The sequence below is a fragment of the Pinus tabuliformis genome, chromosome 8 (assembly GCF_031772625.1).
Source record: "Pinus tabuliformis cultivar Carrire ecotype Pingquan chromosome 8, CPIR1, whole genome shotgun sequence".
NCBI lineage: Eukaryota > Viridiplantae > Streptophyta > Pinopsida > Pinales > Pinaceae > Pinus > Pinus tabuliformis.
Genome location: NC_142294.1, coordinates 1771374189 through 1771392261, shown reverse-complemented (window position 1 = coordinate 1771392261; position 18073 = coordinate 1771374189). Strand labels below are relative to the sequence as shown.

Here is an 18073-nt window from a genome sequence, read left to right as displayed (position 1 = left end):
ATCTAATGTCAATATCAGAGAACTTCCCTTCTGGGTTTTTCAGGGTTTTGTCCATGGAGTCTAAGGCTAAAAGGGTGGAATTTTCTGGGTAGTTTTTGTGCACTTTCCAACAGGCCAAATGTCATCAAATGTAGCGCGAGAGTAGCTCCCAAGAGGCTCAAAAACCAAAGTCAAAATCAGAGAAATTCCCTTCTGGGTTTTTCTGGGTTTTTATGGGTTTTGTCCAAAAAGGCATAATTTTCTGGGCAGTTTTTGGGCACTTTCGAGTAAGCCGAAAGTCAAGAGATGTAGTTGGAGAGCAGCGCCCAAGAGGCCAAAAATCCAAAGTCAAAATCAAAGAAATTCCCTTCTGGGTTTTTCTAGGTTTTGTCTAAGGACTCTATGGCTAAAAGGGAAGAATTTTCTGGGCAGGTTTTGGGCACTTTCCAATAGGCTGAAGTGAGCAAATCAACAGTTTAGGACAGTGCAGAGCATAGTAAAGCAGCAGTTGAACATCCATCTTTCCAACTATTCTACCACCTGGATTTGGTCCAGCTTGTCCCTAAGACAAGCCCACATGCACTACTCCATTTATATATTGTACTCATGCTCTCATATTTCATAATATATGGCTCAGTAGTTCTAGTATTACAGTGTTTCATGGGTGTTTGCTAAATGTTTTTAATTTTCCACTGTTTCACTGCTTGTTTAATTAGTTTATCATCTAAATTCCTATATAGGAATGTTAACGTGGTATCAGAGCCATAATCTTGGCTCAGCCTCTAGGAATGTTTAGAATCAAACAACATGGCGGTCACCTGGAATGAGGTGGTGAGGATACAATAAATGATGATTGATGTGGGGAATAAATTGATTCATTCCTCAGGTGGGAATCTTGACATGATTGCAATGGATGTGGAGTTATTGGGGGAAAACTAGATGGCATACCAATCATTAGGTCATGGCATTCAGACATCCCTCTCTTTCTGGGAATTCTGTGAACTAAGGGGCATGCACAAACCAATAGAGATTCAGTGGGATTTTGCAGGGATGATAAGAAGTATTAAGAAAAAATATGAAAGAGTAGTTGAAGGGACCATGGTTGGCAAAGAGATAGCTGAGCATACACCCATTGATGAGGCGTCATCCATTAATGAGGTATTCAGGGTTGTGACTGAGTTCTCAGGTGATAACAATCCACCACAAGTCGGTGAGGTGTCAGACAATAGCTCCACTGTCGTTGAGGAGCCGATAGGTACAGAGGCCTCTAGATCTATGACGGAGTTTCTAGACGACAGTCGCCTACAGATAAATAGTGAGCATATCCTGCATATTGGGTTGTCTATGGAGGAGCAGTCAAAGGCTCATGTCGAGCCCACCACATGTTGGGATTTCAGTATAGTTCACTTCAGAGGCACACTAACAAGATCTCCAACACTATCAACCCATCTTTACGCCTTGGATTGAGAGAGGTGGAGTTGTCTAGACATACCAAATGGGATGGCGAGGTTAGAAGCATTGTTGGGTCACCTTTACCCATTGGAGAGAGAGAGACAAAGCTACCTAGTCAGATCTCATGTGTTGACATGGGTAGTGGGATGAGACGCTGAGATTTGCACAAGTTGCAACATCCTCCTGTCGGGTTTGTTCTATGTGCTAGAGTTTATGTATTCAATCCCTCTCTTGGGGTTGGATGGCGTGAGATTCTGAGTTGATACCAGGTGCAATGGGCTAGACTCATGGTGATTGTTGTCGTTCAGATTAAAGATCAGTGGGATCCAAGCGAGGCTTCCTATTTAATATCAGACATGTGGGATGGCTATGTCATTGAGGAGGTAGTCAACCAAATGCCTGAGTGCATGCATTCCTTAGGGAAGCGCTAGTTGACGCTAGTGGTGAGGTTGTTTGTGAGCATAATCCATTGGTTTTTTTAGCATGTTGGTTGCGCATGGGGGCATAGGATGGTTAACATTTTCTGGCAGGAGCCGGTTCAAGGAGGTGGCATGGTTAGGCCACCAGACCGGATATTGTATGGAGACGATGTTCTCCCATTGAGGTTTAAGACTCAAGGATCACAGACGATTAGAGATATTCCCCCTAGTAGGAGTGGAGTTAGGGTGCTCAGGTCTACCAGGATGGACTAGGAGACATGATGCTTGTCATGGTGGGGTCACCATCAGAGTGGCGGACACTTTGGCACATGCTGGATACCATATGTTATAGGGTGGTATGATAGTAGGCAGTGGTACACCAAAATACACAGAGTTAGGTCGTAGCATTCAACATTATATAGAAGGATGTGGTATGATGCATATACAGCCAATTCTAGGCCATATCACCCAATGTTGTGCAGAGCTATGCAGCGAGGAGCAGTGGTCTGCAGAGGATCATGGAGATACATGGTGGTATACCATAGCATGTCGGTTTACACTATGGGGTAGGAGGAGTGACTCGCATCACATTGAGGATGTGCGGGGAGTGATAGGTGCAGTGACACAAGCAAGACACAGGAGGGTACATGATGGTATAACCATAGTCGGGGGTATCCAGTGGTGTACAGGGGTAGGTTGTGGCATACAGTGGAATTTCATGGAGTGCGGTGGTACTTCGTGGTGTGCAGTGACACATGATGCAGTGTAATGGGCTCTTGGAGCTTTGCCTCCAGGGAGACTTATGGACGAGGATAGTAGGTGTACCATTAGACGCAACTCACCTAGAATCGATGAGGACATTGTCGAGTATTTGGGGACACCATGTTTAGTGGAGGCAAGACCTTGAGGGAGTTATCAGTGAATCCAAGGCGAAGAGAAGGTTGCCTGTAGGATTACTCTTGAGCATTTCAATAGACTCTTGATCATACTATTTGGGACATACCCACCCATGATCCTCCAGTGTTGCTTACAATCAAAGAGAGTTTGGTTGTTTCACTTTGACTCTCTCCATTCAGGCAATAGGGCATGGGGGACTCACCCTAAGCAATTGGATGAGACACCATGTGTCATGGGCCAAGAGGAGACTCTCCAGTTGAGACATTTGGTAGGTGCACGAGTTGACGGTTACAGACTTAGGGATCACATTGTTGATTTTCGAGGTAGCATATGTTCCACCCCTAGGTTCACACTTGGGGAGGTGACCGAGAAGGAGTTACATGGTGTTTTTTCAGTTGGACAACTTGAGGCATTAGGGGAGCATGAGGTGCGAAGGAAAATAGTCCTTGTTGGCAGGATGATGCCTAGGCTTCTAGCAGCACCTAATCACATCATCAGGAGCTAGGATAGCATATCTCGTTGTGTGATTTGGCAGGCACGAAACAACTAGATATTTGCGACATGGGTTCTTGATGCTTAGTGCCTACCTATTGGATACATATAGGAGGCAGAGACATGGCACAAAGGGGTCCCAACAACTAGCAACATATCACAGTGACAGATAAAGAGGAATGGGGTTTGTGGACCTCTAGTATGGTTATGGATTCAGGGATCCAAAAATTGCCTCTTAAAAATTAGTAGAGGTTGATGGAATAGAATAAGGAGTTGGAGAAATGTTGTTTGTAGGATTGAATTCAGGTAAATGTAAACCCAATTATTCCTCAGATGAAGGTGATTTGATAGGAATGGATGGGACTTGATATGACTCAAGTGATTGTATTAAAAAGGCTGATGGAATATCTACTCCTCAGGAATGTAGTTCAAAAACCCTAGGAGGTAGTTCAGTCCAATCAGGATGAGATGGCACAAATGAAAAAGGATCTACAGATGAGATGTCTTCAGGGTGTAAAGCTGAAGAATAAGAATGGGTTCTATGTCTTCTCCTTAAAGAGGCTCGCCTAATAAGTCTTTCTGGATTTCATAGAGGGTTAACAATCTCAGAATTAGAATGTGATCTAGTATGCTTAAAAGGAGCCAGCTTGGACCAGTGGAATCACGAGGTGAAATATTTTGACCTATATCCTTATCCTTTATTCACCTTAAAGGAAAGGGAAAATCGTTTCCCCAGGGAACATTTAGATTTCAATCCTTCGCTCACCAGCAACGATGCCAATCTGATGTTATCATTTGAGATAACCTAAGTTCAATTAGTTATGCCAAAGCATCTATAATGTTTTTTTGTTTTGAGTGATTGGATGACCAGTGAACTATTTATAAAGAGGAGCTTTAAACTTAGACAGATTTTTGATAAAATGAAAGGTTGTTCTTTAACTGCACATGGTTAATTTGATTTTAATGTGATGGAGATGTACAGTATGGAGAGGTATAATTGATTTGATATTCAAACTGAATATTTAATCATTTATAAGCAGAAATTAAGAAAACAATATTTTCTTAAACAACAAAATATGACCAAACTATCATAGAGATGATCTAGTGCAATTTATACTCAAAGAGGAATTTACAATAACAAATAGTTCTATAAATTTATCTCTTTTTTTAAATTACAACTTTATAGAGGATCCAAAATGAAACTGAAATTCAATTAAATTTTAAATTGGATAACTAAAAAAGACTTAATTTATATGAAGAAGATATAATGAATAAACAAGATGAAATACAACTCACTTAAAGACAGACCATATGAGGCAAATACAAAATCTTTTATTATTTCAAAAATGGTCCAGCTTAGGACAAATCTGCTTGATAACTTGTTCAAGGGTTCAACCCTTAATAACTCAAAGGACGAGTTGTTTATACAAAATTTTTCAAAAGATCTACAATCTATTTGGAATAGAATACCAAAATAGTAAAAAATTACAAAAATAGAACAATATAATAGGAACCAAAAAACTGTTGAAGAGGTGGCTCTATTCTTTTGGAATTTATTGAAGATCTGGCCTGAAAACACTTATGAGTTGTCCTTCTATCATAATGAGGAATTACTCAATTGTTTCACACAAATGATCCCATTTTTGTTCACTTGGGATTTCTACATTTACCATCTTACTAAATGTTTCATCCACCTCTGTATATCTTTTGAAATTAGGCTTGGTGAGAAACAAATGCTTGATTTCACGTAAGATGGTTAAATCATATTCCAAGGCTTCTAGGAAAGCCCTCCCCGTTATCTATCCTTTCACTCCTGCAAATTTGGCTTTGTCTATAGCAATATCATATAAATCCTCGCAATAATCATCTAATATAATCAACTAATGTTTTAAACCTACTAATCTTGGAAATCCTTTTTGATTTAAAACATTAAATTTGGAATGAAATCTCTTGAAAAAAATCTCCAGGGTTCAACACTTAGTTTCCAATTGATTGATAAAATTACTTTTCTGTAATGCCTTTTTTATCTCTAAAATGGTGGTTGTTATGTCAGAGATGTTTATTTCTTCTAATTCCTCTTTGCTCTTTGAATTCAAAACCTTGATCATATCTGTGGCTTCTGCTGGCTTGGTATTCAAGGCTATTCTTTTTTCTTCAATCACTACTCTCCACCTAGTGATGAGTTCCTGCTGCTCAAAAATAATTTGTATGGATGGCCATACATCTTTCATATATTGTCTAATTTTTGTCCAAATACTCTCCTTGTCATGAACCAAAGTATCTACCATTAGTGACTCACTCTCTAACTTCTGGATTTTAAGCTCTAATTTGTGAGTCTACTGCATTTCTTTTATATAATTAGTATCATTTTGTACTTTCTAAAATTCCAAATTTTGAAATTTATGAAGTAGCTTCTGGTTTTCCTGCTTCTGGATTGACATTTCCTGTGCTAATCTCGCTGGGTCAGCTGTTGTGGAAGTAGAATCAATGGCTGTAGATGAGGAACTAAGCTTTGTACCTGCAACTGCTATTGGGACTGTTTTAATGGGAACTATGGAAAATTGTGTTGTTTCCTTCTCCTTCAATAGCTCTTCAATCTGTTCTTCCGTATTCTTTAACTGTATATTCTGCTCAATAATAAGCTTGAGCATATCCTCCTTTTGTTGTTCAGTTTCTGCCATATCCTTGGTTAGGGAATCCTCTGTTGAAGGCAACTTCAACTATTTATTCAATGCATCAATGTTTTCATCTTTCTTCTTAAGAAGTAGTTCTTCATATTTTACATCCTTGGGATCATATCCCACTTTAATCACAAAATCATCTAGTGATTTTATCTTATTGTCTTTAGCTAGACAGGAGATCTTTCCTAACTTAAGCTGGGACTAAACATTTGATAGGGCAGTCCTGAGTTTAGAAAGAGACATGGTTGTGGTTGTCATAGTAGAAAACAACATCTCACTAATTTGCATATGCATGTCCAATTGGTCAATTGGATGGATTTGACTAGTGTCAAATGAAAACACAGTCTTCTTGTAATCAAATGGTGATTTAGGGAATGGAATCTAGGCTTGTAAGAAAGAAATTTGCATTCTGCCCTTTTCACTGTCAAAAGAAGGGAGGAGCCTATGTTGGGAGGTGGAAGTTTGCTTCCAGAACTGACTGTACACATTGGACTTTAAATTCTTATTTTTCTGCTTTATTTCTAGGAACCTTGAAAATAAGTTTGAATCATCCGAAGTGTTGGTTCCTGTTGACTGAATAATTTCTAGAGGTTCTCTGGTAGGTGAAGTTGCAGGAGGAGTAGTTGAAGCACTAACTGTGGGAGGAGTGGTTGAAGTACTAACTCCTATTGATGTAAACACTTTTGGTTCTCCAAGATCAATAATGACTCGTGGAGTCTCTTCTGCTGATGTGATCATGCTAACTTTAGGTTTCTTCTACTGAAAAATGAATCCTTTCTGAACATCTTCAGTGGATGAATTTTTTTCTCTGAGCCTTTTTTGTTGCTTACTCTAAGCAACTGGAGTCTGATAAATGGGAGTAGACACAACCTGCTCATCTGCTTCTTGAAGGGTCCCATCAACCCATGTTTCTTGATTCATAAATTTCTCAATTTATGTCCTTAGAGTACGGTTGTACAGAGTCATCTTGAAACTAACCCTTAAGGTAGAAATGATGCCAAAAGGATCATAGGACCAAGTGAAACTCGGCTAGAAATTCATCTTCTTCAATAATGCATCTGCCTCAACACCAACTGATCTGGTGTTGCAAATAAATGACCCAATCTGTGCTTTGAGCTTGAACTGAGATTTTCTTTTACCTGATACAAAATGTAGCTCATCCATGTGAATCATCTGCCTGATATATTCTAGAGAAAATATTATCAAAGGAACATATTTAGGCAACTTGTATGGTGCAAGTTTACAACCATATATTCTTATTTCAATGTAGTTCTAGTATAAATACCAGTCACCAGTTTTGGTTTATTCACTTAAGTGTACGATCCTTTTAATCTCATTCCCAATTTTTGGCTCTATCTGACTGTTAAGGAGTTGTACCACTGGATGTATAAATGCCTCCACAAATTATGCAAATGATGAGCTGGTAGAAGTTTCTCTGACCATTTCTATCCAGTGAATCATTGACTAATTCACTCCTTGTTCATCCGGCTTACTAAGTTTAATTGGTAACTGATCACCTTGCTGAAAAAGAAGCATGTGAACAATTACAGAGTTGTAATTGAACACTCCTTGCATAGTGAAGTTCATGAATTGCTCATGTATATTATCAGCCAAGAATTGGCTGTAATTATACATGAAAGCTGGTTGTTGGTCTTTATTGAAAATGGATAGGAAACCAAGGATTACTTCATCAATAGATTGGTCATCAGGGTATCCTAATAGATATGAAAGAAGGGAAATGCAATGTCTAGAGGTTTTAGGAAACATGGTAGATGAATAAGGTCGATTTCTTTTTGGCAATTCTACATCCTCAGGCAAGAATATTTCAAATATTTGGGTTCTTTGTGGGAAAGTTAACTTATGGTACAAATCCATAAGTGTTGCTGGTGAGAATTGAGTCAAGGAGTCAATTTGAGGAACTAAGAGCATTTCATTTATAGTTTGAGCATAAATGGTTATTAGAATGTCTCCATTCTGAGCCATGACTGCCCTTTTCACAAGGTCATACTTGGCTTGACACCAGGTAATAAGATCAGGAAATTCACGTGTCTTTGGGAAACTGTAAAAAGGCAACAGGGACTCCCAAAACCTAATTGGATCTTGTTGGTCAAGATAATTTTGTTTAAGCCACAAGTGTAGTTCATAAAAATCAAACTCACACTTGGCTTCTGCAACTTTGAACAGTGAATTGACAATTGGGATATGGTCAAGGTCAGGCTGGGTCGAGGTAACAATACTCTCCTCTGTGGTCTGCTTCTTGGATTTTGCTTTTGGGGCCATGGTGGCAGACAAGAAGCAAAATGATTATAAATGACAGACTGAGCAAAAGGAAAGAAGTTCTGCAACACTGTAAACCTACAAACAATTTGAGAATAATCAGAAGAAAATGACAAAAGGGGCAGTTTCATTTTATTTATAAGGTGCAGGAAGGAGTAACGGTTTTGTTGATAACCGTAGCAGCTTTAAATGCAAGGTAGAGGGACTGCAATGGATGGATATAATGGTATGCTCAACGAGGGGGACAAATGTGTAAAGAAGTAACAGATGGGAGAAATAAGCAATGGATAGGTGAGATGTCAGGTCAGGATTAGTGGAGGGATAACGACCTTTTAGCGGGGTGAAAGAGCCGTTGGCGAAGAAAACCACGAGTGGTTTGCGGGGGGTAGGGAGTTGTTTGTGGTTTTGTGTGGGGGGGGGGGGGGTGCAGAGAGATGTGAGGGTGACACGTAAGGTCAGGGAGTCCGCCATGAAACCACTTTGCGGACACAAACCCCCCCCCCCCCCACCCACCCGCGTTAACGTGAAACAATGGTGGGGGGTGCGAAATCTCTCCCCGTCGTTGATCTGGGTGGGGAGTAGATCAACCGTTGGATCATGCACCTTCGTTATTCAAATGCGACAAGACTTTTTGTCATTTATTGTTGGGGTCAAATCAAACTTGCGTGTTATAATATAATTGAAATGCCAAAGTTTATAATCAAAGAATTAATCCTGATTAAGGAACTAATTATATATTAACATAATTTGACATTTTCTAATGTGGCGCATTTTGACTAGCAACCTTTGCATTTATAAAAATATGAAATGAAGCCTTTCTTTTCTTTTTTCTTCCCTAACATTTTATCTTTCTTTTGCCTTCTTTGTTTAGGGTAGCTAACACCTATCATTTTATTGATATGGATGCCTATGAAACATTAAATTGGCCTAACATTCTAACTTTTCTTTCTTTTGCATCCATATCCTAACTTCACATTTTAAAATTATTTTTTACTAATACATTAACTTATCAAAACCAAATTATGTTACAACACTTTGAACCTAGATCAACCCAACCTAAGGCAACAGCTCGTAGTACTTTGCAACAAAGGACACGATTTTCTCATCTTTTTGTATATTTTAACAAAATATTTGTAAGCTTGTTATGGCAGAGCACAAGATTCCTCATTTTGGTAGGGTTTTTGTTTTAAATAGGTAGCTTGCAAGATATCAGGGGGTTCCCAATCCTTGAAAATATCAGCACTAGGGAAGCGGCTAAGGCAATTTTGGGTAAGGCCTAAGAGGTCGTATGTAATCATTTTTGTTTTAATAAAAGTATTCTTATGTGTTGGAATCAATGTATTCTTGTTTTTTTGTGTGCCTCAAACCCTATCTGTATTTTTTATTATCATGTTTGTCCAAATTTTAGCTACCAATAGAAGAACCTTAATCAGAGAGGGTGAGAATGTCGGTATGAAGAATAGAAAAGAGGGTTGAGTCACATCTAGAGTTTGGATTAGGGAAGTTCACGCAGAGAAATGTGGACTATTGGCCAAAAGGAAAGTGTGTATAGACTGAGAAAGGCATTGAAGCATTTGAGCCCTCATTCAGTGTAGTTGGGAGCAAGAGCAAACCCCGAGCCCGACTTGGTAGGGACCTAGTAAGGCCTCTAACTAGTTAGGTGTCGTTGATTTTAAGGCGAGTGAGAAGAATTTGACCCCAACGTCGGGGGGGTGGGCAATCTAGTCGGGCTTGTGGGCCTTTAACACAAATGAGATATGGAAATCGAGTCAACCTTAGTCGATGACTTGGTGTATTTCGATAGGGATTATTGTAAGTTTTAACCTCCGACTAGTGAATTAACATCGTCTGATGACATCAGGCAAACTTGTGAGGTTAGGCCTAGAACGTGGATGTTTGTTTGATGCAACAAGAGTATGGTGAGTCGTCGGTGTTCTATCCTCGAATTCACGTAAAGTTGTCGGTGGCCTAAACACCAACGTTGAGATTGAAGATTGGAGTGGAATTGAGATTTAAAGTCAAAATGGAAAATAATGGTAGTTGAAATGCTATAACAATAAGAGTTTAATTTTTCAATTACTTTATATAATGTATAGACATTATTATTATTGTTTTAAATAATATATAATATGTAAATTGTTGACATTGAAATAATTTAGTTAACATGAACATTGAGATATTTTATTTATGGATTATATTGTCCATATTAAAGGTTTTATTTTTTCTATTAATATATTTTTAAACATATTTCAAATTACTTAATTTTATATATTGAAATATTTTATTTATGATGATTTTTCAATTACTATTAATATTTTTTAAATGTCACATATTAATTTTATATTAAGAATTGAATTAATTACATGTCTCCCTCTTATTACTGTTATAAGGAAATTGAATCTTTTTACTTTCAATTACTTTTTCTCTTTGCACATTGAAATATTTTATTATGGTTTATATATATATATATATATATATATATATATATATATATATATATAATTCTAAAATTGATTTTAAAATAAATTAGTTAGTGTGGATAGTAAAATAGTTTATTTATATATCTTGTTCAAATATAAACAATATGAACTTTATTTGTTTTTCTTGTTTTCAATTATTTTAATTGAATAATTAAAAGTTGATATAAAATTATCATATTTCATATGGATATAGAAATATTTTGTTTATAACAAAAACCAACACAGCACAATTAGAATAAGATTAAGTTATATTTGTTTTTTATTTTCATTATAGTTGACATTATTTCTTAATTTAATTTAATATATATATATATATATATATATATATATATATATATATATATATATATAACACTACATCTTAATACAAACGAAATTACACATCGTTCTCATATTAAACTATAGAATAAACCTTTATATTTAATAATAATAAAATTATTATAACTGCAAATTATTATAGAAAATTTTTACCTTAATTAATTATTAAAACTTTCACGAACTCCCAAATAAATTTATTCAATCTATCTCTCATAATTATAAACAACCCCACACTTCTCATCTTACATTTCATCCTTTTCTAGATTAATTGGTCTCGAAACTTCTAAGTTCTTGAAGTTGTCTTAAACTTCTAACCTCTCGAAAACCTTAAAACTTAAATGGGCAAACCATTCACTACATGTTTTCAAAATTAAATGGCCAACCCATTCGCCACGTGTTTAAGCCGTTAGAAGTCAACACTAAAAGCTTTTAAATTCTAAAGTCATGAACTTCTAACCTCTTCCAGCGTTAAAAAATAGAAATTGAATAGGCAAAACATTTCACCACGTGTTCAAGCTTCTAGAAGTCAACACAAAAAGTTTCGAATCCCAATGTCGTGATTCATGCGACTAAGTAAAAACAAAAACAGGTTACCGAATTCTAATGCCATGATGCATGCGATTAAGTAAAAACAGAAACAAGTTACATTTTTACATGTAATGTGAACAAAAATATAATAAAACTAATTAATGTTTAATCTATATTTAAATTTAAAATTTAAAATAAAATATTGCGTAAATTAAAATGAGATACACGACATAATTTAATATTATTAATATTTTAATTAATTAACATATAAAAATAATAAAATGAATAATTTTCCAAATAAAACTAAAGTATAATTTAATTTTTTAATAAATAAAATATTTCATTAATATATTAAAAAAAAACTAATTTCCAAAAAGAAAGACAACATAAAATGAAACAACATTAAGTATTGCCCAAGGTTACAACAATATATTGCCCGACAAGGTAAAGTGTTTAACCACGATGCCAACTCTTCCCAAGACACCACATCCGCACCAACGTTGGTAATTCTGATGAAGGAAAGCCGGGCAAACAAGTTACTTGGAGAGATTTTATGTATACGGGATGGACGAATACAGCAAGGAAATCGATAGAAAGACAGGTGGCATCACAACACAAAGACATGAAGTATCTCTGCCGTAAATTCAACCGCTATATCAATGAGGTCACAATTTAGCTCGGAAAGTAATGGAAATTTTAACAATATTTAAAAATATATATAATTTTTGGAAATCTTGTTGTAATGGTCAAACTTCAGAAAAGATTTTGGATACACAAAGGTTTTTGATTGTGAAAACACTCTAAAAAGTAATTCAAACAAGCCCACATTAAATTTCTTCAAATATTTTTCACCAAATCCGAACAAAAATTTCACCATCAAAGCGAATCCTAACAAAAAAATTACACCATAAGGCGAAATTATGGCCTCGGTAGACATTGCGGTAAGTTTATTGAAAGAGCGCAAGATGATAGGTTGTCTCTCCCTCCCTCACCTAATTCCATTGACCATGACTTTTGAATCCGTCCACACTTACGCTTTTCCCCGAATATTAAGAGGATCTAAAAGGTTTATACTAGCGACTTCTCTTCCATTATAAAATACAGGCTATCAGAGCTCCTGCACGCAGGCTATGCCGGGCTCGACCGGAACACATCCGGGCTACGCCACACGCAATGGAACAGATGCGGAGAGCAACTTCATATGCCTTATATAGCGAAGACGCCTGAGCAGCAGCTTTAATCCGCACGGATTTTTTTATTTTAGTCTCGAGATTGAGATGAAGCCTAATATTCTGATGGAGAAATATGAATTAGGGCGCCTGTTGGGGGAAGGGACGTTTGCCAAGGTCTACCAAGGTAGAAATCTCAAAACCAGCGAGAAGGTCGTCATTAAGGTAATGGATAAAGAAAAAATCCTCAAGGGCGGGATGATCAATCAGATTAAACGAGAAATCTCCGTCATGAGATTGGTCCGACACCCCAACATCGTGCGGCTTTACGAAGTCATGGCGAGCAAGTCCAAGATTTACATCGTCATGGATTACGTTAAGGGCGGCGAGCTCTTCAAGAGGGTTGCCAACAAGGGGAAATTGAAAGAAGAGGAGGCGAGGAAGTATTTTCAACAATTGATCAGCGCGGTGAATTTCTGCCACAGCCAGGGCGTGTACCACCGGGATCTGAAGCCCGAGAACTTGTTGTTAGACGAGAACGGGGACATGAAGGTCTGCGACTTTGGGCTCAGCGCACTGCCGGAGCAATTTAGACAAGACGGCCTTCTCCACACAGCGTGCGGCACGCCGGCGTACGTGGCCCCGGAGATCATAACGATGAAGGGCTACGACGGTGCAAAGGCCGACATCTGGTCTTGTGGGATCATACTGTTCGTGCTCAGAGCAGGTTACTTGCCATTCCAGGACGCGAATCTGATGGCACTGTATAAGAAAATCTACAAGGGCGACTTCAAGTACCCGCCCTGGTTCTCCTCCGACCTCAGGCGGCTCGTCTTCCGACTGCTGGACCACAATCCCCAGACGAGGATCACCGTTCCGCAGCTCATGGAGGTCCCCTGGTTCCGGCAGGGCTTCAAACCCCCACAAGCCGAAAATGTCGATGTTGGCCTCCTTGACGATGTCGAGTCGGCGTTCTTTGTTCCGAAGCCGCCCCGCTTCAACGCCTTCGACATAATCTCGCTGTCGTCGGCGTTCAATCTGTCGGGGATGTTCGAGGAGAAGATCGTGAAGCAGGAGTTGTGGTTCACATCAATTCAACCGGCGTCGACCATAATATCAAAACTGGAGGAAATCGCCAAAGGGTTGAGATTCAGCGTCAAGAAGACCGAGGATTGCAAGATAAAGCTCCAGGGTCCGGAGCTGGGGTTGAGGGGTCGTTTGTGTATCGATGCCGAGATTTTTGAAATGACGCCCTCGCTTTTCATCGTTCAGCTTCACAAGGGCGGGGGAGATACGCTGGAGTACAGTAAGCTGTGCAGCCAAGAGCTGAGAAGGGGTCTCAAAGACATTGTCTCGATATGGGATGGCAATAGTGAATAGATCATAACCTATATCGTCTGAGCTATGGTCTAGCAGTTCACCTGTTGCAGTTCTTATTACACAGGGATGGTGTCTTGGACATTGCCTGACATCGAACTGGGAATTTTCCGAATGACATGGTTCAATACTCATTGTTCATTAACCTTAATTCGGAGGGATCCCCGAATGGTGCAGGTCCTTCGCACAGACAAAGTTGAACCTTAAATTGTTTGAACTTTCCTGGATGGATGGGGTAGGTCCTTGGGGACAGAACGTTGAACCTTAAATGGTTTGAATTTTCGAACCTGGGCATCTTTTGAAAAACAGACTCTCTTAAAAAGCGACTCCTTTATTGGTAAATCATTGACTTTTAATTTAAAATAAATATGAAGTTTACATTTTATATAAATTAATATTAAAATAAATTTCTTCCGGTTGTCGTTTAGTTGGCATCGCAGAGAAAAATTAATTTCCTTACTCCTTAATCACAAATAATAACATGCTTTTTTAAACTAATTTTACTTACTCCTTAACAACACCCTTTTTTATTTATTTTTATTTATATATATTATTTTACTCCATAATCACAAAGCACAAAGCATGATATAACCATACATTACTTCAATATTTGAAAAAAATTATTGTAAAAACAATGAATCGTTCCTTCCTTAACTGCCTTAGAGAATTAGTCCAAAAAGAACATGTTTATAACTAGAACGATGGTTCTCAGAACATGTTTTCATTTTCTATCAATAACCAGAAATATGCCATAGGCTATCATCTTCTCTTTTAACAAAAAAAATATACTGCAATCTTTTGCAATCTTCACAACCATATAAAATGATTTTCAAAGGAAATATATGCCACAAAATTCTTATACTAGCAGAAACGCATGCCTCCTTTTCTTAGTCGAACACAAACTTCACTCTCTGGACAATACACCCCCTCTTACTAACACCTCACAACTCCTCCTTGGAAATCCTTAGCTCTTTTTCTTGACAACAAATGGCTCCGTCCAACAAGCCTCATGAATCCCTGATTGTCCTCCGCACCAACACACTCTTTCTGCAATAATGTGATTTCTCAAACTCACACACAACCGACTCTCCCAATCTCTGTGTGCAGTCTCTACGGAACAACACTTTACCAACACACACTTTCACGTTCTCAACAGTTCTAGCCGCAACAAAATTCTCACAGCGGCACCACTTGCAACAAAAAACTCTCAACACGTAAGTGTCTCAAGAGCTCACACAACGATTTCTCAAACTGATCCTTCACAGACAACAAAGACACACTCTCACCTTGCTCTGATACCAAATCAAAGAACACACATACTAAACACAACTTGACCATTTAATTACCAAAAAGGGGTTTTTATACACAGTGACGAATCTTCTCAGTCGCCTAAACTGTTGGTGTTGGTGGTGATGGTTTCTTCAAGAAGCGAATTAAAGCCTCTAAGAGCTAAGCCTCTAAGAGCTCCGAGACAACTGAGCATTTAATGAGTTAAGTGTTGGAATAATTGTTTATCCAACACCTATAGGTGTGAATATTTTTGCCGCATATTTGTCGTTGTTTCTGTGCTTCAGAAATTAATTAAATATACCTTGAGCTATGATGTGTGTCTAATTCCCTATTCGACAAAATAATCACAATAATCACCACTCGGAATTTGACTGAACATAGTTTTAGATAATATCAATGTGAATTATTATTTTGCAAAATCATAATATAATCTAAATTCATCATTAAAAAGATTACAATATGAACCACTCAGAATGATTGAACAAACTTAATTTGAAAAAAAAAACACAATATAATTACTAATTTTTTAAATTAGAGACATATGTACGAATATGACATTCTAATATAAAGATGTCCAATGATACATCATTTGGAAATGTGCTTATAAGTGCGATTTTTTTCAAAAATAAATAGGATATATATAACATTCTAATAAATATAGAGTGTTAATTCTAATAAATATAGTGTTATTAAGGCTTATAATTAGAATGTTAATTCTAATAAATATAGTGTTATTAAGACTTATAATTATTAACATAGTTAGAAAAGATTATTGTGTGGAGAAGAAGGGCCTTTTTATTCTAGTGTGTAAGATTATAGTATGTAAGATTATATTAGGTTAAATATTTTCATTTTAAAAATGAAAATAAAATTAAAAATAAATAAATAAATAATATATTTTAAGTTAATCTAAATTCAATTAAATTTAAATTAAATTTATCACAGTCTAAAAAAATTGCAAATCTAAACCTCAAAAAATTTGATCATTTAAGTGTATTATTTAATTTTGATATTGAAATTTTATTTTATATTTAAAAATATTTTATATTTATTTTTATATTGAGAGATGTATTTATTTTGAGCAATGTTTTTGGTGTGTTAATTTAATTATTAAGAATTTATTTTTCATAGAATATTTTAGAATATTTTTAATAATAGTGACGAAATAAAAGTTAAAGTTTATCTTAAAAGTAGTTATGCATTTTAATCTTTTTTTTTTAATTAAACTAATTAATTTAAAACAAAAGGTCTTATAAACATATGTCATAGGAACATTGTTAGGGTAGTTCAATTAAACTTGACTCCACTGGTGGTTTTGTAGCTCTAGGGTTATGATATCCAATGGTATTGACCCATATTATCATGTGGAATATAACCTATTTAAAGGTGGAAGACTCCAAGTAAATTTCTTCTTCTCGGCAATTGGGATCCCAAGCAAAGGTGGCTTTAGACACCACCACTTCTCTTCATTTCTTGATCCTAACAACTAGTAATCAAAGTTGTGTGTTGATCAAAGCATGGTTATGAATGGCCAGATTTATTCAAGAAATATGGAAAAGAAATGAAGAATAAAATTTCCCATGTCACTAGGGAAACCAAGATACGCAGAGACAACCTAGAAACACAATGCGAAAGCTTGACTAGAGGAGGAGACAAGGTTCATGATCTAAAGGATCTAACATTATGATAGATGCAAGTCACGCATCATTGTGGCCACATGAAGGAGCATATACTGGGACTTCCAACGATGGCTTGGAGGTCATGGATGTGGTCACAATAAAACCCTTAGAAGATTGTTATTAGGAGGCATGGTTGTGTTTACAAACAAGAAAATGAGAACCCAAGAATGAAGCAAATCCAAGAGGTAGTAGGTAATAGGTAGCATTGTGTAGCAACACAATCAAGTTTTTGATAAGGGGGTTTGAAATAAGAAAAAAAACAAGTTAAACAAGCAGTTTTCCTAATCTTGACAAAGCAAAGTCAAAGAAAAGTCCATCAAAGACGGTAAGTGGAATACATGTGGTGTAGTGGCACATTGAGTTATCGATTTATGAAATAGTCCACTTGGATAATTACCAGGGTGGCTAGTGTATTGATATCCCATCTTGAGGGGGAAATGTAAGAATGTGAGATGGTTGATGTGTCCTATATAACTAGTGGATGCAACAACTAGTTACCAAAGTACTCGATAGACGATAACATTTTTATATGGACTTCCACAGAGTGATTGAGACCAAGATAATATCCCAGAGTCAAGTTTAAGGGGGGATTGTTTAGGTAGTACATGTAAACTTGACTTACTAACAATTTTTGAGCTTTAGGTTTATGGAAACCCATGGTATTTTCCCATGGTTTTCATTTGGAATATAGCCTATTTAAAGGAAAAAATACAAAAAGACTCTAGGTAAATTTGTTTGTTTGGGCCACTGCAATAGTCACAACAAATTCTCTCACTTTATTGATCCTAATAGTTTTTGTTTTTTGGACATATGGTATTAGTAATCCATGGTATTGGCCCATCTTATTGTAGCAAATTCTGTTTACATGTTAAGAATCTTCATGGTAAAGTGAGACTAAGTCTCCATGATTAAAAATATTGTTACTTATTATTTTAAATATATATGTGTGTGCTTGTGTGTGTGTTTAATTGATATATTATTGTTTTATAATTAATAGTAATAAGAAGTTAAAATAAGTTTGCGAGAAATTTTTCG

General features: G+C 36.7%; 1 protein-coding gene across 1 annotated transcript; it reads left to right on the top strand.

Annotated features, from left to right (window-relative positions):
• The first annotated feature begins 12623 nt into the window (after positions 1 to 12623).
• LOC149243250 (CBL-interacting protein kinase 5-like) lies at positions 12624 to 14388 on the top strand. The gene has a single exon (XM_089367779.1). The coding sequence runs from the start codon at positions 12801 to 12803 to the stop codon at positions 14070 to 14072; it is 1272 nt and encodes a 423-aa protein (XP_089223905.1). The 5' UTR covers positions 12624 to 12800; the 3' UTR covers positions 14073 to 14388.
• The last annotated feature ends 3685 nt before the right edge of the window (positions 14389 to 18073 follow it).

Bases quoted from the DNA above. Each gene is read 5' to 3' on its own strand.
- LOC149243250 (XM_089367779.1), top strand. From the start codon at position 12,801: ATGAAGCCTAATATTCTGATGGAGAAATATGAATTAGGGCGCCTGTTG.